The sequence below is a fragment of the Mytilus edulis genome, chromosome 8, assembly GCF_963676685.1.
Source record: "Mytilus edulis chromosome 8, xbMytEdul2.2, whole genome shotgun sequence".
NCBI lineage: Eukaryota > Metazoa > Mollusca > Bivalvia > Mytilida > Mytilidae > Mytilus > Mytilus edulis.
The window spans coordinates 75100725-75124538 of record NC_092351.1 but is presented as its reverse complement, the minus strand read 5'-3'; the positions used below and the strand labels follow the sequence as shown (position 1 = coordinate 75124538).

Genomic DNA, 23814 nt, shown 5'->3' with positions numbered 1-23814 from the left:
GATATAACCATATAAAAAATTGAACAGACTATAGCACAAGACAGTACATGCTGAAATGCCTGTTTAACTAATCATGATTGATTTTTATGCTCAACTTGGAAGTCTTAAGTTCAGATAAAGGTGTAACTATAAATATCACACCACCCAAACATTATCAATGATCCACAAAAATGTTATCAACTGAAGGTCAACTGACCCCTACAAGACCATTATTAGTTTTCTCAATTGAATTCTTTATTTTTCATATCGTTTTTTTTTTATAGTCAACTATGTCTACCATGAATATGGTATGAGTTTTTCTCTTGTAAAGTCTTGGTGGACAGTTGTCTAATTGCAATTATATCACATCTCCTTATTTATATATTTGTACCCCTAATAATTCCATACACCAAAGCAGTCGACCTTTTGCTTATAGAAATAGACCTTACCACACAAACTTTACATTGACAAATGAACCATAAAAATGAGGTCAAGGTCTGAAGATAACTGAAAAAGAGGGACGAAAGACACCAACGGCTACAGTCAAACTCATAAATCTAAAATAAACTGAAAACGCCATGGCTTAAAATGAAAAAGACAAACTGACAAACATTAGTACACATGACACAATATAGAATACTAAAGAATAAACAACACGAACCCCACCAAAAACTAGGGATGATCTCAGGTGCTCCGGAAGGGTAAGCAGATCCTGCTCCACATGTGGCACCCGTCTTGTTGCTAATGAAAAGACAGATACGTACAACTTAAAATCATTTTATACACCAAATATAGTTTGCATATTGCTCATAGTATCTAATAACTAGACTTTCATTTGGGCCTTTTATAGACGACAATGCTGTATGGGCTTTGCTCATTGTCATTGTAAGCTGACCTATAATTATTAATTTCTGTGTCATTTAGTTTCTTGTGGAGAGTTGTCTTATTGGCAAACTCTCCACATCTCCATTTGATATTTACCAAATGCATAAAAATGAGGCCAAGGTCCGATGAAACTCACAAGACAGATTTGTACAATTTACAATAATGTCAATATCGGAAATGTATGGAAGCCAGTTAGTGTCAGGGTGGAGTTTTATTTTTAAGTTGTTATATCGACTTATCATATTTATCTTGTTAACAACTTAGCTTAATTGTTTTAACAACTTAGCTAATTACTCCTTAAAACGAGTGATTTAACATATAAGTGTTGCAAATATTCAAAGTCAATAATCCATGACTGAAGGTACATGGCTAAACAATCTCAATGGACATGAGATGTGCCAAAACACAAACTAATACATATAAACTAAGCAAAATCTCTTATCAAGAAACCATGAATGAGGGGGCAGGGTCAAATAATTTCCATGGTAATGAGATGTGCCAATGCTAAGACAACTGCAAACCAAATGTCATTGACCTACCATTAGTGGTACCTAATACATGAAAACTAAGCAAAAGTTTCAATAGATCATGACTGAGGGAGCTGGGCCAAATAATCTCCATGGTGATGATATGTGCCAATACTTATACAACTTCATACCAAATATCTTTGACTTACCACTAGTGGTTCACCATAAACTAGACCTAATCACAAACCAATACATTGTTGACGCCTCTGTCGCTGGAAACAGCATACCTATGTCTCGCTTTTTGACTCCGTCAAGGTGAGACAAAAACTATACAGAAGTTTTATTTTCCTTTGAAATTATAATTAAAAAAATACATATATAATCACAGCAATTGTATCTACTACTGAATTCATATGAAAAATTCACCCATTATATTATTGTTTATTCATTCTGGAACTGCATATCCTGGTGCAGCCAAACCTCCGTCTTTAAAATATAAAACTGCTGGCCAGACAGTAAGCCTGAATTTTGTTCCTTTCTTTCCTGAGAAGCGGAACATTTCCTTATTAAATTTTTCACCACGGTTTCCCCAGACGATTTCCATTGGTGGTTGTTGAATACACATATACCAAATTAGATTTACGCAGTTATCAACATACTCCTTCAGTTCTTTGCCTATAGATATGTCTTTTAGTACCTTACCCTGCAACTCTTGTGTTAGAATATTCTAAAACAAACGAGATACAAACATTAAAATAGGTATTAGATTCCTATATATAAAAAATATTAAATACTCAAGTATACACAACAAACAACAACAAAAAAATGCTAATTTTCTTTTTGCCTAGTTTAGCAATTAAATTTTCCAGAGGGTGAAGCTAAATGGATTCTTTATAAACTTTAACGGTACAGAAACACAAATGCCTTTGTTCATATACTGACAGTTAATATACATTGTAGATATAATTAAATAACTTAAATATAACACATCTAAATATCAATAAAATAAATTTACTTAGATATTTGTATTCATGTCTCTACAATCTGTCGATACCTGTATCTTACTTGGCATTGCAAAAGGTCATGTTTTCTCTGACTGTTTATGACGTCTTTACACGTCCTTTCTTTAATTTTGTTTATTTTTCTTGCTTTAATTTGTATCCATCAAACAGGTAAAGCCTTTTCAAATGATGTTAACAGTTATTCATATGCTGTACTGATAAACCACTGTTTGGCACCCACTTACAAGTTTAATCCCTAAACATATTTATGTGCCTGTCCAAAGTCAGGAGCCTGTAATTCAGTGGTTGTCGTTTAATGCTGTTTATCATATCAGGTGTTTAATTCATTATTTTGTTCATAAATCAGGCTGTTAGTTTTCTTGTTTGAATAGTTTAACATTTGTCAACACAGGGCCTTTTATAGCTGACTATGCTGTAAAAACTTTGTCATTTGGTCTCAAGGGGAGAATTGTCTCATTTGCAATCACACCACATCTTCCTATATCTAGTTTCTAATTAACATGATTAATTTGAAAAGTATTCTGAATTTTAAAGTTTAAAAAGTACATGAAAAATTCCAAGGTATTTAACATGCTAAATCTGATTTTTTTCATACAAAATAATTTAGATGTCCCAATTTCTGAACTTTCTTATGATTATATAGAATTACCTGTTTGAGGATAGGTATGGTTGCTGGGGCAACAGCTTTTCTGTAATCTTTGGCCATTTTTTCTGTTTTTGCTACAGTGTCATCATCACCTTTCTGCAATGTATAAAATCAGTGGTCATGGTGGTTGAACATTAGATTACGATTTCTTTTGTGAGTTTCATGTCAATCAAAAATTATTAAACATGTTAAAAGTTCCCATTTTCCCTGTCTTTGTACACATTTTATCCATCTATGATACAAGGGCAATAACTATAAAAAAAAATGTTTTTGTTCTTTAAACAATTCTTGTTTTCAAAATTCCAATAGAGAACATACCTTCTATAATTGACGCTAATATAGAGCTTAGAATGATATAAGTTTTATAAAAATCTGTAGTGAATTGTTTACAGACACACAGACACATAAAAGTGCTAACAATAAATTAATGGCTTTAAACAATTCATAAATATTTTAGAGAAATGAATGCATCAGAGCAAATGCAATGTGAATTCTGTTTTAATTAATTTTTTAAGGGGCATAACTTGTAAATAAATTTTGATCAGCACTGATTTTCAAAGACGATGCTGAAATAAACCTTTATTTTCCATATAATCCATATATCCAAGGGCCATAACTCTTTTAAGAATAATTTATCTGCATTGATTTTTAAACTGGTCCAAGACATTGCTAATATAGAGCTTAGAATGATATAAGTTTTATAAAAATCTGTAGTGAATTGTTTACAGACACACAGACACATAAAAGTGCTAACAATGTAATTTTCTATATAATTAATGCATAACTTTTTTTTCTTAATCACTACTGATTTTGGAACAAGTTTCATAAAAAGATGACAAGAACTACATGTGAAAGCACTAACAAGACCAGACTGAAAGAAAGACTGACAAACTGAGAGACACCCAGTATTTCTATGCCCCCCTCAATGCATTCAAAGGGGGACTATAAATATAAAAGAAATAATTTTATTATCTCATGATATCAAAAGACTGAACTGTTAAAATGACAGAATTGTTCTATTAGGATCAGGATGTGGTTTACTGAAAAGAAAATTAAATCTACAGAAAAATGGACCAAAAAAAATAAAGAAAAGAAATAAAGTTCAGGCAAAATAATAAATAGATATAAATAATGCAAAAATACACAATGTATAAAAAAAAAGAAAATAATAAGGACTCTTAAATATAAAGGATAGAGAATAATAGGGACACTAAAATATAAAAAAGAGAGAAAAATAACGGCACTAATAAAATATGAAGAAATTCTTAGAATAAAGAATAATAAGGGCACTAACATATTAGGGAATAGAGAGGTTTTTGCAAAAAATTAAGAATAATGGGCAAAAAATGTAAAGAATCAAGAAAAATTTACAAATAATATAACAGAAAAATTGCCTAAAAGTTAAAGAATAGAGAAATGAAGGACCATATCAAGACCCTCTTCTTTGAGTGTTTTAAAGGTTTGAGTGATGATATATGGTAACTCCCAGACCTGCCAACTTTTGAAAATCTCCATCATTGTCCATGGGGGATTTAGCGCGCGACCAGATTTTTAAGGGTTACAAATTTAGCGACTGTGTGCATTGTTTTTTACTCCTAAAATAGTCTAAGTTCTCTTCTTTTTTCTTTTTGGTATACTAATGATGAGCATGAATAGATATAAATAGATATAAATCCTTGATTTCTTTTATTTTCATGACTTTTGTACTATAAAATTATAAAATTGACCAAATAACAGAAGAATAGAGAAAAATGGCATTAAAAATAAAGGATTCAAAGTAGAGACCCCCCCCCCCTTTTCCCCCTCCAAAGACCTTCTTATCTATGAACCTTGACTCAAAAGACCTAAAACTACATGTCCTAAAGTTCGAAGGATGAAGACAGATTTTGATTTAGTCTTACTTATGGTCTTATCAGTATCAATGAGAAAATGAATAAAATTTGAGTTATCTTTCTTCGTATTCAGAGTTGCTCTTACCAGCGGAGGCTTAAACAGTAACACAGTAGAAGTGAATACAAAATGGCGTCGATTTCAAATCAAGTCCCCAATCAACAGACACACGACGTCTGGTTTCAAAAATTAAACGGATTTCAAGATAAACGATGTTTTCTTGAGAGTTCATTACAGTCCTCATCTTTCTATCAATTATGATTTTGTTGTGGAACTACGGTTAATGTTGCAAATTGTGCTTGTATGATAAATTGATTAAAATTGAAAGGCTGTTTGACCAAATTTGTGTATACAAATTAATTTTGAGGACTGTTACGACCCATTAGGTAATCTGATTACATACAACCACTAATTATGACACCTGTTGTGACTGTTGATTAGCGTAGGGTAGTTAACTTGTCATAATATGTCCCTAGGTAAAATTATAGATTTTTTAAAATTCATCAGAAAAACTTCAAAATCGGTAAACAATAATTTTTCGGGTATATTTGGTGAAAATCGGGATTTTGACTAGTTTCACGATCCCGATAAAAATCGGAATGATACCGCGAAAATCAGGATAGTTGTCAGGTCTGAACTCCAGTTTGGACTCCTGAAAATAAATGTCAAGCATGAGGTCAATGTGTAGATAGAAAACATAAATTAATCTAATGCATTGTTGATTGCTCTCAATGAAACCGTCTATAAAATTGAGAATGGGAATGAGGAATGTGTCAAAGAGACAACAACCTGACCAACTGGCAGAAAACCACAGAAGGCCACCAATGGATCTTCAACTGAGCAAGAAAATCCATCATCCGGAGCTTGGCTTCAGCTGTCCTGTTAACAAAAATGTGTACTAGTTTACTGAAAACGGATGTCATACTAAACTCAAAAACATAACAAACATAACAATGGACTTAAAAAATAATGACTACTTACTGTTTCTTTCTTTGTATTCATTGGATCAAATATGGGTGGAACCATTCCTATCATGAGTTTATTAACCTGGCTATCGGCAGTCTTCTTACAGAATTCATAGATCACCTGCAAATATAAAAATAGCCATCACAGCTGATTTAAATCTAATAAATATTTTTATACAATTCAGATTCCAGAGAGGGGTACCGATATATAAGTGAGATCCAGTGAATTGATATAGCCATAATTTAAAATAGCAATTTGACAAGAACTAATTGTACATTTAGAAGCTTAATATTCCTTAAACAATAGAATGTGAGAGTTATCTCCCTGTAGTGTTATCAATAGTAGTGTACAATATTCAGTCATAAACAACACCTATACATACCTTAACAATATTTTGTAAGATTTCAATTGTTTTCTCATCCATTTCTTCCTTCTCATCTTCTTTCTTACTTTCAGGTTTTTTAGGTTTCAATACTTCATAAGCATTTGACCATGTATCCTCAAACACCTCAGAGAATCTCTGACCAAGACGTCTTGGTTTATTTTGGTCTCCAATCTCCGTAAATATTTCTCCATCTGCTATTTGCTGGCTTGTGATCCCACTCAACCTTGAAGATATATAATCCCACATTTAAATGTAATCATGATAATGGCTTATGTCTATTAAAGGATTATTAAGTACATGTTTACACTGCGCTCGTTCTATTTGAGCAGTCAAAATGTGTTGACTGTATATTTCTGTCATATACAGTCACTGACCAACATATTTCACTTGTTTATATTTTTTATGTTTGCAGCCTATAAATCATTATGTTTTATGCTTATTGTTGATATTTTAGTCCATACTCAAACAAATTTGTTCACCATCCATTGCCAGTTTCAACAGGTAATGTACATTTCATTGTGCTGTATATTTCTCCACCTGCATGATATGAGGCCATTTTAAAGGGGGATTTCCCCAATAATTAAATCAAATAAATAACATCAACACATAAAACAACAATTGAAAATAAGACTGCAGTATAAAGACAATAATAGTGCATTGACTTGACATATCAATGATATAAGGATTCGGCCCGAAATGGGGAAAAAGCTCGGCAGAGCCTGGCATTTCCCCATTTCTAAGCCTCATCCTTATATCCTTGATATGTCAAGTCAATGCACTATTGTTGTCTGTATACCTGGTAGCCAATAACAAGAATGTGTCCATAGCACACTGATGCCCCACTCGCACTATCATTTTCTATGTTAGTAGACCAAGAAATTGGGGTCAAAACTCTAATTTAGCAGACTGCCCAGTCAAATTAGACAGATCATATCATAGGAAACATGTGTACTAAGTTTTAAGTTGATTTGATTTCAACTTCATCAAAAACTATCTTGACCAAAAACTTGAATGTCAAGTGGGCACTATTTTTTTTTTGTTCAATGGACCATGAATTTGGTCTAAAAACTCTAATTTTGGACGAACGAAACAAATGCACACACACAAAAATATAAAGCCCCTAGGTTGGGCATAAAAAGCTACTTATATATTTACCTCAAACTTAAAACAACTAACTGACCACAACAACTGGTATTAATCATAACTGAAGGTTACAACAGATACTGTGAGATTAGGATCCTTGAAGGGGAATTAACTCATATATAGAAGATTATAAAGTGTCTGGGTAAAAAGTCTTCAGGGTTTAAGAAAAAAGATTTTGTGAGTGATTCACCAGGATGGAACTCAGAAGACAATATGAGTTGTATCAAAGTCTTTTATTAATATTTAAATCATCTGTACCACTGAATAAAAGTGTCCTTTTTTTCCTATATCATGTATATCTGACATGTTTATCAATAAAGTGTAGATACTTAGAAAAAAAACAATGAAAAATCTAAAGTGTTGTCTAAAAAAAGGTCTATGTAACTTCAGGACTACCAACATAAATGTTTTTAATATTCATGATGATCTAATATAGTCACATAAAGGTGGTATATAATACTACAGGGAGATAACTCTGAAAAACCCAGCTGAAAGTTTTATATTTTGTCAAAATTTTATGAAAATTAAATGAGCCAAATTTGTTTTAGTCAGTGTTTGGTACCACCTTAAGGATTATGTTCCCTTGTGTTGATTCAATGCTAAACATATGGAAATTTTATAGAAAATCCACAGCATTTATCCTTGTACTCTCATATTTGACAATTTGATGACTGATAGATATAGGATAATTGCATGCAGTGCTAGCATTGATTTCCTCAAAAAACATTTATTAATGTAGTTATTGATTAAAACGAATAAAAATATGGACCAAATCAAGTACACCTTTTAGGATGCGCTCAACCTTAGTGACTCAGCACGAGGTATTTTGGAATTTACAGGTTGGTTAGAACTTTTTGTAAAAAATAAACACTAGCACATCATAGAAAAGCAAGTGAGTAATCTATGTTTCAAATTTTATAACAAAAATCTCCGTATTAAAGCCTGTAGATTTTCTATAAAATTCTTGGTTTATTTGCCACAAAGTACTTTTTTTCCATTAAATGCAATGAAACAGTAAATAATAATGCTTTGCATCAAGTTTCCCCTCAGTATATGTACAAAATGGCTTATCTCTATTATTCATTTTATCTGTAGTTTTGATACAATTGAAGTTTGAAAAGTTCTTACAAAAATGGCTACAGAAGGGGTCATAAACCTTAAACAAAAGAAATTATTAATTTCTGATACTTCAGTACTAAAATAAAATTAGACACCAACATGCAACATATATAGTACTGATATAAAACAGCTATTGCTGCTTACGCAAAAAGCTTTAAAATTATAAAACACTGCTGTCAAGCTTGTCAAATTAATGTAATAGGATAAGAATGCCCATCAAGCATCAAACAGACATTTTTGTCTACCTTTCGCATAAAATTTGTTAAAATTTTACCACAATTCAAGTAAAAATATCCTTATTGTGATTCGTCAGAGGGCTCAAATAATTATATTTACCATTATTTTTTGGGAAATTGTATCATGATTCATCAGAAGTGTCAAATAATTATAATTTAATACCCATGTTTTTGGAAAAATATATCTTGATTCATCAAAATGAGTTGTTTATTTTAATCATACTAAAGAAAGAAGATATAAGAAGATGTGGTATGAGTGCCAATGAGACAACTCTCCATCCATTTTATCCTCATGTTAATTTTCAACATTTTTTACAGTCATTTATCATGTTTATCATGTTTATCATGAAGGTACACTGATTACGACCCTCATGTATTTACCTGCTGCTTAATTCTGAAATCTGGTTCCTCTGATGTTCTATTGTTCCTCTAAGTTGTTTATATTCTTCCAAAGGAACCATTTTAAATTCTGCTGCCTGTCTGAAGGAACGACTGCTAGGCATTCTGTATCTCTCAGCCATCTTTTTAAGCGAACAATTAGGATCTCTTTCATCTAAATCAATATCTTTTGGAATCTGAAATAAGTGATATTCATAAAATTACATATAGTTGCTAGAATTCAGTTTATAAACTTATGAATTGTTTCATGTTCATTAACACTGTATTATAAAATCGAATAAAGTCTAATTTAGGTCCCTTCAGACCTTATCTTCTTATGTCAATCATTTGATAACAGGACCTAAAATCCAAAATCTAAATGCATGGTTAGACTCAGCTTATCAAAATAAATAAAATAATCAGATCCCTGTATATTCAGGTTATGTTGAAATCAAGTTCAACCAAAGTCTAATTTTGGACCATGATTTTAGAAAAACATGAAAAGTGTGCCCAAAGTCAAAACACCTGTTGACATGTTTAACCCAGCCACATTATGTATGTATGTGCTTGTCTTAAAATCAGGAGCCTGTTACTCAGTGGTTGTTGTTTGTTGCTGTGTTACATAATTGTTTTTTGTTCATTATTTTGTATATAAATAAGGCACTTAGTTTTATTCATTTGAATTATTTTACATTTTTCATTTAGGGGCCTTTTATAGCTGACTGTGTGATATGGGCTTTGCCCATTGTTGAAGGCAGTAGGATGACCTTTCATTGTTAATTTCTGTGTCATTTGGTCTCTTATGAAGAGTTGTCTCATTGGCAATCATACCACATCTTCTTCTTCTTTTTTGCACTTAAATTTTCAAGGACCTAAATTAGATCACCAATGAGTTGAAGGTTGTTAATAAAATTTTATTACACAGAATAGGAACCCTTCAGAGATGTATAAAGTAGAAATGCCCTCTATAACATAACCCCTGATCCACCACTGTCCATTAACCTTCAGTACCTATCATCTTTCCTCTTAACATTCACTACAGTATAAGCCACAGATAAGCAAATAATTCAATTCTGCCAAAAGTAAACAGACAGTTATCAATCAGAATAAAAAAGGGCAAAAATATCCAACTTTGACCTGAGGAACTTTTAAGGGGTATCATGAATTAAATAATGAGGGATGTACATCAACAGGACAGCATACCAACAACACAAATTTAAATGTTTACCTGTTTCGGAGGCATTTTTTGTTCCATGGTCCTCAGTTTAACATATTCTCCTGCTGCAGCCACTGCATGCTCAGTTTTCCTTGCCTGCTCTAGTATAGTAGTAATAAATGCATGTAAAGGTCTGTTTTGGGGCAATTTTTTAAACTGGTCTATGGTTCCTTTCGGTACTTCTCCTTTTTTCTTAAAATAAAAAGCATTTTAATATTTGAATTAGATTAGTAATGCAGCTGGACAACTCCTCTCATTTTTTAAAATGCTAGTACAATAAAAAAAAAATTGAGATAGTCACTAACAGACATGCACAGGTTTAAGATTTTTAGCAGTGAGGCAAAGCCTGATTCAGTTTATGTTGGTCTTTGGTGAAGTTAAAAATGTTTGGGTTCAAAACAGGATTCTCACCAGGGGTAATTTCTTCAATATTCTTTATCTAGTATGGAAATTGGGTTTTGATGGCACGTCTGATAGTTTTATTTTTTTCATTCCTAACTTTTAAATGCTCAAAACAATTTAGAGCTTTGTTTTTGTTGAAAACTGTATGTAAGCCTCTCAAAGTCCTTCAACCCACATCTTCATCCATTCATTGACATTTTGCCATATGCATACATCAATTGGACATGCTTTGATACTATATCTGCCCTTGAATTTTTACTAGATAACATTTTTGTTCGCTTTGGAGATTCCGTATATCGTCAGGTTAACAGAATTCCAATGGGGACTAACTGTGCACCACTTATTGCGGACATGTTTTTGTATTGCTATGAGTTACAATTTATGACTAAAATCAGCAAAGACCCATCGAAACAACATCTGATAAATAAATTTAATGATACTTTTAGATATTTGGATGATATTTTGGCTCTCAATAATGACGACTTCAGTATGTATACTAAAGAAATCTATTCTGTTGAACTTACTTTAAATAAAGCTAATACTAACAATGACCACTGCCCTTTCCTCGATCTTGATATCTATATCACTAACGGAAAGCTTAATACAATGTACTAAAATTTATGATAAAAGAGATGATTTTTCATTTCCTATCGTTAATTATCCATTTTTAGATGGTGTCGTTTCCTTGTCACCATCTTACGGTGTTTATATATCTCAACTAGTACGATTCGCTCGTGTATGTAACAATGTTTTAGATTTTAACGAGAGAAATTTATGTATTACTGAAAAATTATTACACCAGGGTTTTCATTATCACAAACTAGTCAAAACATTTACTAAATTTTATCATCGGTATGAGGACATCATTCGTAAATATAGCTCAACATGCAGACTTCTTATACGTTCAGGTATTTCACATCCAAATTTTTATGGAAATATTCTTTATAAAGCACAAAAATGTCAGTATTTACCTCAGAAATTAACAAAACCTTTAAACAGACTTATTAATAAGGGATATAGTTACGATACTGTTGTCAGGTCATTAAAGATTTCATATTTTGGCGTTAATATTGATTCACTTATAGGGTCTTTACATCAGAACTAAAAAACTTTATTCAAAAACCAGTTAATGGCATGAAACCGGTTATGTTTTTCTCCAATATGTTATGATGGTAGGATACTAAACCCCTAACGGGAAGGATTGTGTCTGATATTCATATGATGAAATCGTAATCTTTCAATCAGTTTAATTGAAGTCTGGAGCTGGCATGTCAGTTAACTGCTAGTAGTCTGTTGTTATTTATGTATTATTGTCATTTTGTTTATTTTCTTTGGTTACATCTTCTGACATCAGACTGGGACTTCTCTTGAACAGAATTTTAATGAACGTATTGTTATGCGTTTACTTTTCTACATTGGTTAGAGGTATAGGGGAAGATTGAGATCTCATAAACATGTTTAACCCCCCTGATTTTTGCGCCTGTCCCAATGCAGGCCAATCTGGCCTTTGTTAGTCTTGTATAATTTTAATTTTAGTTTCTTGTGTTCAATTTGGAAATTAGTATGGCGTTCATTATCCCTGAACTAGTATATATTTGTTTAGGGGCCAACTGAAGGACCCCACCGGTGCGGGAATTTCTTGCTATATTGAAGACTTGTTGGTGACCTTCTGCTGTTGTTTTTTCTATGGTCGGGTTGTTGTCTCTTTGACACATTCCCCATTTCCATTCTCAATTTTACTTAATTTATGTATCTTAGTCATTTTGTTAAGTTTCTTTTGTTACCTATTCTGATATCAGACTGAGACTTCTTTTTAATTGTGTTTTACTGTGCGTGTTGCTCTGTGTTTCTTTATACTACATTGGCTAGAGGTATAAAGGGAGGGTTGAGATCTCACAAAACATATTTTACCCTTTTGGTCTGTCCAAAGTCAGGAGCCTCTGGCCTTTGTTAGCCTTGTATGTTTTTTTAATTTAAGTTCATTGCTATGTTATAGACATTAGTGTGAAGTCAATTTTCACTTAACTAGTACACAATTTTATTAAGGGGCCAGGTGAAGACCACCTCCTGATGTGGGATTTTCTCTTTGCATTAAAGAGCCATTGGTGGCCTTTGGCTGTTGTCTGCTCTATGGTCTGGTTGTTGTCTCTTTGAGATATTCCCCATTTACATTCTCAATTTTACTTAGATATATATATCTCCCTACATGTCAAAATTGTAGTTTACCTGTTTGTTCCATTCCTTTTCTAAGTTCTTGTAGTATTTGTCTTCAAATTGTGCCTTTGACAAAATCTTTGAGTCAAAATAATCGTGATTCATCCAAATCAAACTGGAGATGATGGAATTCCTGAAATCCATTTCATCTTCATGTCCATACCCATACATGTCATCAAAATGATCAGTCTCCTAAATATATAAATATATATGTTAATTAAATCTTCCATTTCTTCTTCATACCTGAACCACCCAAACATGTCCAGCTTGATCAGTCTCCTAAATATATAAATATAACTGTTAATTAAATCTTTCACTGCATCTTCATGCCCAAACCTGTAGATGTCTTCAGCATGATCAATATCCTTAATATATAAATATAACTGCTAATTACAATGAATCAAAAATTAATTGGTTGTAAATTTTCTTATAAAGAAATATAAAACTATAAGCATGATTTTTGTACTTAATTTTAATACTAAGTAATATTAGCTTATCAATTTTGTAATCTTTTATTATTAGCTATAACAGCAATATGCTCTTTTTGAATATTTGAACTTTGAAACATTTTCTTGTAAAAGTTAATATTAATATAGATTTCAGATTTCCTTAGATACTGTAAGTGAGTAGATAATGTCACATGTGGAAAATTTAATTTTCACAAGTTTAGTCTTTGTCTTTAATCAAAAGTATAAAGTGCTAAAAACTACATGTACATGTCAGTTTTTGTTTTTATTTCATAAGTATTTATCATTTTCATGCAAATATCATTATAATTGTGTTTTATTTACTGTTAAATTTCTAATGTTAAATATATAACATAAAGTGAGGTACAGGTTTGTGGATCCAAGTTCTTAAGTCATAAATTAGGCTAAGATGTGAACCGAAAAATTTCATATTGTTAATTCATAAATTATTGCAATGTTCCTTTTCATTGCTAAAAATTTGACAGGATTATAATCACAATAATCATGATAATTAAAACTCTCATTTTGAAATTTTTATGAGTTAAACATGATTTTTCTCAATATCTCAAAAAATAAAATTGCATTTTAGTCTAAATAGACAAAAATGCAATAATAAATACATGCAACAATTTCTGAATTTACAGTATACCATAGTAAAAGCAAACATCTTAATCATTAAACAAGTTAAACATGTTAAAGGAGGTTAAGAAATGACTGACACACAATACCATTATCTTTTTGGGAACATTTCTGTCCGTTTCTGATTTTATCTAACTATAGCAGTTTTCAAAATAATAGACAAAAATGTTTTTAGACATCTTGACCATATTGGTTGGCAAATGAGTATTGTGCCAGAGTTTTGTTAAAAAAACAGATACCCAAATGATGATTGTGACAAGTTTTGTTCGAATTCGCCTCTAGAGTACAAATGTAGTTGAAGTTGCAAAAGAAAAGATTGTTTTAAATGTTAAAGGTTGATTATAGAGGACAATTAAGACTAGAACCCAATTGATGAGAATAGCTCTTGTGAACCTTTTGGCCAGGTGAGCTGAAAACATTAATCTTTTATAAGAAATTATTAGTATTGATCAGAGGTAAATTAAAATTACAAAAAAATCTAATATTTTTTTTCAATTGATCAAAAAGATTAAATTGCATTAGGTATGATACTACTTTGAAAGATGAATAATAAATAATAAAAACAAACCATTGGTGCATCTGTATTTGATGGCTCACCAGCGGTGCCAGGTGTTGGTTCTTTTACACTGGGGCTTGGATTAGCTTGTGTCTGTCCTTTTTTATCAGTCTCAGTTGGCTAAAATAGATAAATAGTAAATTCCAATGATTTTTAAGTTATTTATCATATAATACATTTGTTGACCTATTTTTTTCAGAGTATCTGAAAAATTGACATACTAATAACAACTCAATGAAAAACAATCATGGTAAGATAAGCAGCGTAAAATAGAAACATAAAAATGGCAGTTATTCATGACAGTCATGTTATTCTACATACACCATCTTATATTTCTAGAAAATAAATAAAACAAGGGCATAATTGATACAGTTTTGATCCTGATGTGCCTCTTTTATGAAACTGCATAATTAAAAGCTATTTTTCATTAATCTTATATATGTTTTCATGCAAATGGGGGGAAAGTATTATCTCAAGAAGTCCTAAGAGAATAATGATTGCAAGCATGTACAAGCTTCTAAATGGGTGAACATTTATATGATATATAGATTCAAAACAATTTGACAAAGCGGATGTGTTATACAATACTTAAACATAGGAATCTGATGTTCAGTAGTTGTCATTTGTTGATGTGGTTCATAAGTGTTTCTCATAAATTCTCTTAGAGATGAGACCGTTGGTTTTCCGGTTAGAATGGTTTTACACTAGGTCACATTTAAAAGAATGTATGTTTCCCCTCCCCCTGGTCTACCCTTTGCAAACTGACCAGCAAGGCAGGTCCTTTTTTTTTATAACTCCATGTCATAGCATGCTTACATGAATGGTTTGACTTGTCCAGTCAAGGCCACTAATATCAGATTTTTGTGCTCAATTTGAGTGTATTTATTTAGATTATTAATCTTTTTGGTTTCAAGCACTTTCCAAAAATGGAGAAAACAAATTTTCAAGAAAAAAATATTTTCAATTTCTTTTAACATAGATTTTTTTTTTTTTTACCAGGGCCTTATTTTTTACCCAGGTGGGGGAGGGGAAACAAACATATTTTTAATTTTGGCCCTAGTAATTATTGGGGCCTTGATACAGTCTGGGGTACTTTCTTTACTTGAAGAAGTAAATATTAATATAAGTAAATACTTATATATAGTAAATTTGTATAATACTTATACAAGTGTGTTTTATTTACTTGTATATACCGGTAGGTAAATCCTTTTTTAGCCTAGTTATGTCCCTTAAAGACATTCAGATTTTTTTAATTATACAAGTAAAAAAGTGATCCTATCTCCTTTTCTTGAATTCTTAGAACTTCTTTAAATAGTCTGTCCTTTGCAGATGTCTTTACTAATCATTTAAGTGTAATTTCATGGACAATGAAAATCTCATTTGTCTGTTATCTTCAGAACACTGCTCATTTACAGGCCCCCAAGGAGCAATTTTTAAGGCCTTTCCCAATTACTTAAGATCTTTGCATAATCAGTTTCTTTGTTGAATTAATGAGATGAAACATTGAACTCTTATAAAAAATTATGAGCTTTTAATAAACCTCAGAAAAATTGTTAAGGGCATGATTTTACATCTCAAAATTTTTGTGGGATTGTAATTTTTTTTTACTGATACATGTTTTTTGAGAAAATTAATAGGGGAGATTATTCAAACATTATAATTAACTTATATAAGCATAAGTATATTTTATTTACTTCTTCAAGTAAATAAATGTTACATGTACAAGTAGTACCCCTGACTGTAACAGCTTGCTGTTCAGTGTGATCCAAGGCTCTGTTTTGAAGACCATACTTTGACCTATAATGGTTTACTTTTATAAATTGAGTCTTGGATCAGTGGATGGAGAGTTGTCTCAATGACACCCATACCACATCTTCTTATAACTATATATATGCCATCAAAATAATAGTAACTTACTGCTGGTTGTTTTTTGCGTCCATCCAGCTCCATAGCAGACTGAGTCAAGGTTATGTAATCCCAAGCTGCTCTATTATTTTTCCCATTATTAAAGTATTGTTTCAAGGCTTTAGTCAAAGAGTTGCTTTTTACTTGATCGGCGAAATCTTTCAAAGTAAAATTGCTTGGCATATCAGAAACAGGCACCTACAAATTTATATCAATACATTCATTATATCATGATTGACAAACTTATCATAAAAGTTAAAATCTCAAGTTTTGCAGATTATAGTTTAGGATGCTCTGTTTGTGTTGTTGGGCAACCTTGGTTACTGGTTACTGTGTCATATTAATTTTATTAACAAAAAATAAATTATATTGATAAAAATATTAAATACTGTGGATTCATTATTATTTATCATGTTTATCATATCCCAATTTTCGTGGATTTCTGGGATACCCAAGAACATTACTTACTCCAATGTCCAACCATTGTCAAATTATTTACTAGCAAAGGAATTTTTGCAGTCTTTGGCAAAACATTGAAATCCAATATCCTTGAAAATGCAAGTTTTTCATTGACCAATGAACCTGATAAAAGTTGGTTATAACCCACGAAAATAAATTAATCACCAATAGGTAATAATATATATTGTAGTACTGTTGGTTGATTTTCCCAATAAGTACATGTAGTTGTTTTTATTTTTGTGCAAGAATAAGAATGTAATATATTAACTGACCTATTCAAAAATGCAGTTCTAACTAGAACAAAATGAAGTATCGATTAAAAATAACAGAAAGCATGGAAAGGTTTTGATTATCATGATTTTGCAGGAATTTTAACACATGAAATACTCATGAAGACAAGAACGGATTTACACGGTTTAAACATTGTACATTTGTGTAGTTACTATGTCTAACCTCCACCTTGTGAAATTAGACAACACATATCTTTTAAATTATATATATTAAATGTAGTCTTATGGAAAAATCAAAACAAACAACCATGTACATTTTACATGTAGTATCAAATAAATAATATCACACATCTTAATTATTTTTTCACCTTCTCTTTAAGCATGTCTGCCAGTTCCTTTTCTTTTCCCATGAGTTGTTTATACATATCATCTGCTTTAGTCTGTTCATCTTTTGATGAAAAATGTTTTATGTCCAATAGGAATTTTGACAAATTCAGTCGTTGATTTTCATACAATGGACTGGGTTTAGCAGGGGTCTAAAATGTGAACAAAATTAATCAAATTCAATTTGAAATTTATCAAAACTTTTTTCTGGACTACATGGACTGCATTGTATGTGATTTACTTGCCAATTTCATTCATTTATAACCATTTGATACAGTTTTGATTTATAAAAGGTATTTGTAATCCAATTCTGTGAAAAAGGGTCCATTGATAAAATGTCTAGTGTTTGTGGGTGTATATATATAGATTCTTACATTGATACCAGTGGATTATTGGATTTATCCAATCGAGATAGTTAAATTATCAATTTTAAAGTCCTTGCCTTGCCGAGGACTTTAAAATTCAAATTTTACTATCGAGATTGGATAAATCCGATAATCCTCAAGTAACTCTGTAAGAATCTGTTCCTCTAATGATTAAAAAATAAATTTTCTTCTTTGTTAAACGGAAATTGACCCTTTGACTGTCTTTCACATTCCATGGAAGTGTCAATTTCATTAACCCCTGTTGGCATATTTTGATTCATCCAGTTAGCTAAAAAGGTTATGACCCTTGTAAGTTCAAATCATCCAATGATCTTTTGAGATCCCCGGCAAACCACACGTTGATTAACTTTTTTTATACAATGGGTTCGGAAAGGGATAAATTTCCATAGAATTAGAGAAATATGAATATCTGGTCAGAATGATGGCATTGAATCAGGTTTTGTGTATAAATAATTATAAGAGTTCCATGCTCTCTGCAACAAGTCTTTGGAAGGTCAGAAATTTTCTTTTTGCATGGCTTAATTTATATCCTTATCATGCTTTAATATTTCGATTTCCTAGTGATCAATATGAAAGCCAATTTTCCTGCTTTTACCTTTATACTTGTTTAACTTTTTTACTTTTTTGATCTGAGCATCATTGATGAGTGTTTGGTAGATGAAACTCTTGTCTGGCATATCTAATTATAAGCCTGCTTGTAACCTTTTATAACTAATTTCTTCCATATAGTCCTCCATATAGTCCAAGTCTGATATTTTCAATGTTTAAGTTTTAAATTTAATGTGACATATTCATCATGTTCATAAGGAATACGAAGAAACATTTAATATAAATAACGTTTTTGGTTTAAAACATGGGAAGGGTGGTGAGGCACCACCTAGGAGCACAAAAAAGTCTGCCTGCTTCATGCAATATAATAAAGACCCTGCCACTATTAAAGAAAGAAGGAGAGCATTTTCCATTGCCTGTGGTCAAAACTTAGTTTTTATTCATTTAATTATTTTAAAGAGACAGTTTTATTGTATTTTAAATTAGTAATAATTTCTTTGTGACACACATTATAATTCACCAATCATTCTAATATGAAGGCCTATTACAGCCAACCAGTATAATCGCAATATATCTACCTTTAGCGCAAATGCAGTAATACACAAAAACGGCTGTTCCACCCTACGACCACTTATTTGTACTGCCAAATATTCTCAATTTTCCACATCAAAACACACTGTTTACATAGGCCAAGATTCAGATACAATATATTTATCTCTATTCTGTACAGCCAAATAAACAAATCAAGCCATTTCAATTCATTTTTCATGGTAAAATTTCATGAAAGGAAAATTCCGTGAAATGATGTTATTGTCTTGGCACGGCAACGAAACAAGGTGATGTCACAAGGGGGTCTCATTGGGGGTTCTGATGCCAGGTCCCGCTTACTGTTTTGTTAGATTCCCATATCCTGCTTATAATGTAAATGCTCTTTTGTTCCGACGTTGGAAAGTTCCAGGCGGAAAGAACTAACTAGCCAAAAATTAAGCTCAGGAGGAACTTATTAACTAGTTACTTTGTTCTTCCTCTGGCTTTCAGTGGCGTAGCTTGCATGTATGCTCAGATGCTCAAGCATCCACATCACTTTGACAGGGAAAAAAAATATAAATAAAGATATGTTCGCAGCAGTTAAACTCGGAGGTATCCGTATGTAACAAAGGTTAGGATATGAGGATAGCATCCAGTTATTTCCGATGAAGTATGCGTGGTCTTTTATTAAGGATAATTTAGTTCATGTAATAAAACAAGATATCGCAGAAAAGTGATCTCGATTTTTTTCGTAAAAAGACTTCGTCGTCGACTACGGCAAGTGCAGAAAATGATGCACATATCCTCGGACATGTTTCATCTGAAATTGAGCCTAGCGGAGCGATGGCTTCTACAACTGACTAACAACATAACTGACAACTAAACCACCATATCCTGATATCGTTTCCTGTGAAATGAACGACGACGTGAAAAAAACTAATCTGTAATAGAGTGTGATCATTCCTAGGCTTATCAGAAAATTCCAGTTCCTATTTAGGTCCACATATTAATTTTATTTTCAAATAAAAAAACAGAGTTCCTATGTCCCCTGCATTGCACATATTTTATGTAACCAATGAACAAGAGCAATGTAATAATAAACTAATAAAAATTAATGTTTTTCCTTTTCCTTTTATTTTTAATGGAGAAATAAAAGCTTTAGAGAAAATGCAATGGGATTTCCATTTTAATTTTTATTTCAAAAGGTCAAAGCTTAGGACTTATTTTCGAAATTGTCATTGCTGATGATATAAAAATCTGGCAAGAATTGTACACATGAGAGTGCAAACAAGACCCGATGGATGGACACCAGGTATTTCTATGATGTCCCCTGCAACGCGTTAATGGGGTCACTTCAGTTCCTATATTCCGAAGTGCCACTGTGATAGGGCCGTTTTTTGAGAAATGCTAGAAAAGGGGATCACTTCAGTTCCTTTATACAGCAGTGCCGCTGTGATAGGGCCATTTATGAGATGTCAAATATTAAGATTGGTGGGAAACTTTTTCGGCAAATAAATAAATTATGAATTTCATTCAGTTTCGAGAATTTCGAGAAAACATTTGAATTATGTTTGAAATATAATTATATGAATTGGTGGGTATTTTGAAATTAAACAAAAATCTATATAAGCAGTGTCGGATTCTATGGGAGCAAATGTGCCTACAGGAACAATGTCTGAAAAAATATAATTTTCTGCATAAAATAGTCAAAAAAAAAAGGCATCCACATCATTTCAAACCTGGCTACGCCACTGGCTTTAAAAGTTCCACTGAAACAAAGTGACTAGTTGAAAAATTCCAACGGAACATATCAACTAGTTAGAAAGTGCCTTTTGGCCATTAGTCAAAACCGGACCTAACAAACTAGCCCAAAAGTTCCAACAGAACTTATCAACCAGGCAGAAAGTTCCATTTGGAGAATTGACATGATTGATGCAAAGTAAAAGCGCAAAATATTAGATTTAAACCTTTTAAAGGGAAACCAAGATACTGATTACAAAAGTCAAAAGGAACTTATCAACTAGCCACAAAGTTCCTCTTTGGCAAATATTAAAGTCAAAACCGGAACTAACAAACTAGCCCAAAAGTTCCAACGGAACTTATCAACCAGTCACATAGTTCCATTTGGAGAATTGATGCAAAGAGCCACATGAGAAGGGGGGTATTCCTACCTCTCTTGAGGGTACTATGAATACTAAATTTGCATGATAATACAACTTATTCCGTTTTATGTGAGCTATGAAATACAACTTAAATTTTGCTGGGTGAGTTTGTTCTTCCCCCTCAGTACATCAAAATTTAAATACATTGTCATTATTTCTCCCCAAAAAAGTTCCATGCCCCTTTTTTCATATTTGTCCCCAAAGAAACCCCTTTCAGTACGTTGGGTATTCTTGTAAATTAATGATTTGCTCTTATATATAATAGCTGATACTCGTTCTTCCCCCTCTTTCTACAAAAAGGACAAAATATGGTATATTAGGAACAATGTAACTAGTTGTTCTGTTCCGCCAGAACTATTCAACTAGCTACATTGTTCCGGAACTTTTCAACTAGCTTCTTTTTTCCGGAACTTTTTAACTACACTCGGAATAAAACAACTAGTTGGAAAGTTCCATCGGAACGAAATAACTACTTGAAAAGTTCCGCCAGAACAATGTACCTGACAGAACATATAAGTGGCTGTTACACTTACATGTACACTATAATTACGTACATGGGGGGACATATACTTGCCTCCCCACGCAGCTAAAGTTATATTTGCTTAAGAGCAACAAAAACACGTCTATTTCCATAGCACGTTTATTTCAAAGAGGCACATAACATCACATGACAAATATGCAACATTATCATATATTCAAAGGGACACAACTCTCACGACTAAACTACAAAACACATACGACCATACAATTCATATACATAACACTATGTACGTAAGCAATTTTCATTTTTTCGTAATTTCCTGTGTCCTACTAGACTTCATTTCTCGCTTTTAGGGCAGAATAATTCGACTTTCACGTGTCACGCAGGGGCGGATGCAGGAATTTTCGAAAGGGGGGGTGCTAACCCAGGGCAAAGGGGGGGTGCAAAACATATGTCCCGATACAAATGCATTGATCGGCAAAAATAAAGGGGGGGTGCGCACCCCCGGAACCCCCCCCTGGATCCGCCACTGTCACGCTTACAAAAAATCTGCAATCCCATGTCACACTTAGACCCCAATGAGACCCACTCACAAGAATGTTTCCATAAACAATAAATAAAACGTGTATAACGAGAATTTTAAAGCTAATCTTGTAAGCCTTGGAATGAATAAAATTACATTGGAAGAAAATTTAGAAGTGAAAAATTCGATTAAAAAAATAATCATTGAATTATATGATACTAATAATATTATCAAAATTGGGTAAAATGGAACAGCCAAAACAGTATCGTTTTAACAAAATTACCGAAGTTGACCTATTAGAAATAATTCAAGGCAGACGTAGATTTGTTTTCATTGAACCTGTAATGTTAACCATGCGTTGGGTATTTATATTCTTATTTTATAAATACAAATGCCCAGCCCATGGTTAAATGAAAACAAATCACGGCTGCCATGAATTATTTCTTAAACAGTATGGTTGTTTTTTTTCAATTAAGATTAATAAAACCTGATATTTTGAGAGTAACCATTTAACTTTAGGTGGGTTATGATTATTTATGTCAGAATTTTTTTTTCATTTGTTTTTGGAGGCTATCATTCAACCTATTTGTTATCAAAAATATTTTTAAAACACTTAGATCTATGTATGGCAAGTATGGGGAAATCTGGATTCTGTATGTAATTTGTTTGGGTCATCTGCTAAAAGACTGCTTGTCAGACCACAATATCTGTTGTCAACAAATTGGGAACGAGAATTTCAATGGAAAAAACATGGTCGTTCCCTAAAAATTATAAAAGTGCGTGAAAGTCATAAAATTTGTTTCTTAAAATTATTTCTACTTTCGGTTTTCAATTTACCTTCCTGGATGAAAACAGTATTTTTTGTATTTTTTGTTAATAAAACCTTATCAATTTATACATACCGTCTGAGACATTATTCAGTACTTAGTTGACCACTCAAATATATGTATCCTAGTAACTAAGATATCGATATAGTACAAATTCAACGATTCTGAGATATATGACTGGCTTCAGTCGACAAAAATTGCTGTCGAGTTATCTGTTCTTCTTTGTGTTTACTTGTTATTATCTCCCTTTGAGTACTTTTTTCCTCAAAAAGGGGGAAGTGTCGGATTTGCATTTATTGCATTTATAAACTATTTACCAGATTTGATTTTAAAATTCTTTCCTCATCTGGATGAAAGGACACGACCCCCTCATGTTTCTATCATTGAAGTAAGGGAACTACCATTTGATTATAGGGGGAGGGCCCGCTAGGATGAAACTTTAAAATAGCCGCCGGCCAAATACTGATTAGACGCCTTGAAATCGCTATAATGGGACATCGACCGTGCAAGGGCTGTATAGCAAGTCAAGGCCGTTAAAAACTTCCATTTGTATGCTATTATATTTTTTCTTAACACTTCGGCCTAGACGTGGCGGATGCAGAACTTTTTATAAAAAGGGGGGGGGGGGGGGAGGGCTCAAGTCATGCTTCTCTCATTCCTTATATGAGGGGGGATAGGACCTTTATCGGGACTTCGGGATCGGGCGTTTTTAAGCTCGGGATTTCGGGATTGACCCTTTCGGGATCCGGGAATCATTTTTTTCGGATTTC

The 23814-nt window shown here is 32.3% G+C and overlaps 1 protein-coding gene across 1 annotated transcript; it reads right to left on the bottom strand.

Moving 5' to 3' along the window:
* Positions 1 to 1656: 1656 nt before the first annotated feature.
* LOC139486269 (uncharacterized) lies at positions 1657 to 23291 on the bottom strand. Its single transcript, XM_071271074.1, has 11 exons — positions 23120 to 23291; positions 17573 to 17740; positions 16528 to 16713; positions 14623 to 14730; positions 12961 to 13140; positions 10345 to 10524; positions 9120 to 9313; positions 6238 to 6463; positions 5871 to 5975; positions 3003 to 3095; positions 1657 to 2058 (listed from the first exon to the last, which is right to left on the bottom strand). Exons 1-11 carry the CDS (start codon positions 23129 to 23131, stop codon positions 1777 to 1779), a joined length of 1734 nt encoding a protein of 577 aa, XP_071127175.1. The 5' UTR covers positions 23132 to 23291; the 3' UTR covers positions 1657 to 1776.
* Between the last annotated feature and the right edge of the window lie 523 nt (positions 23292 to 23814).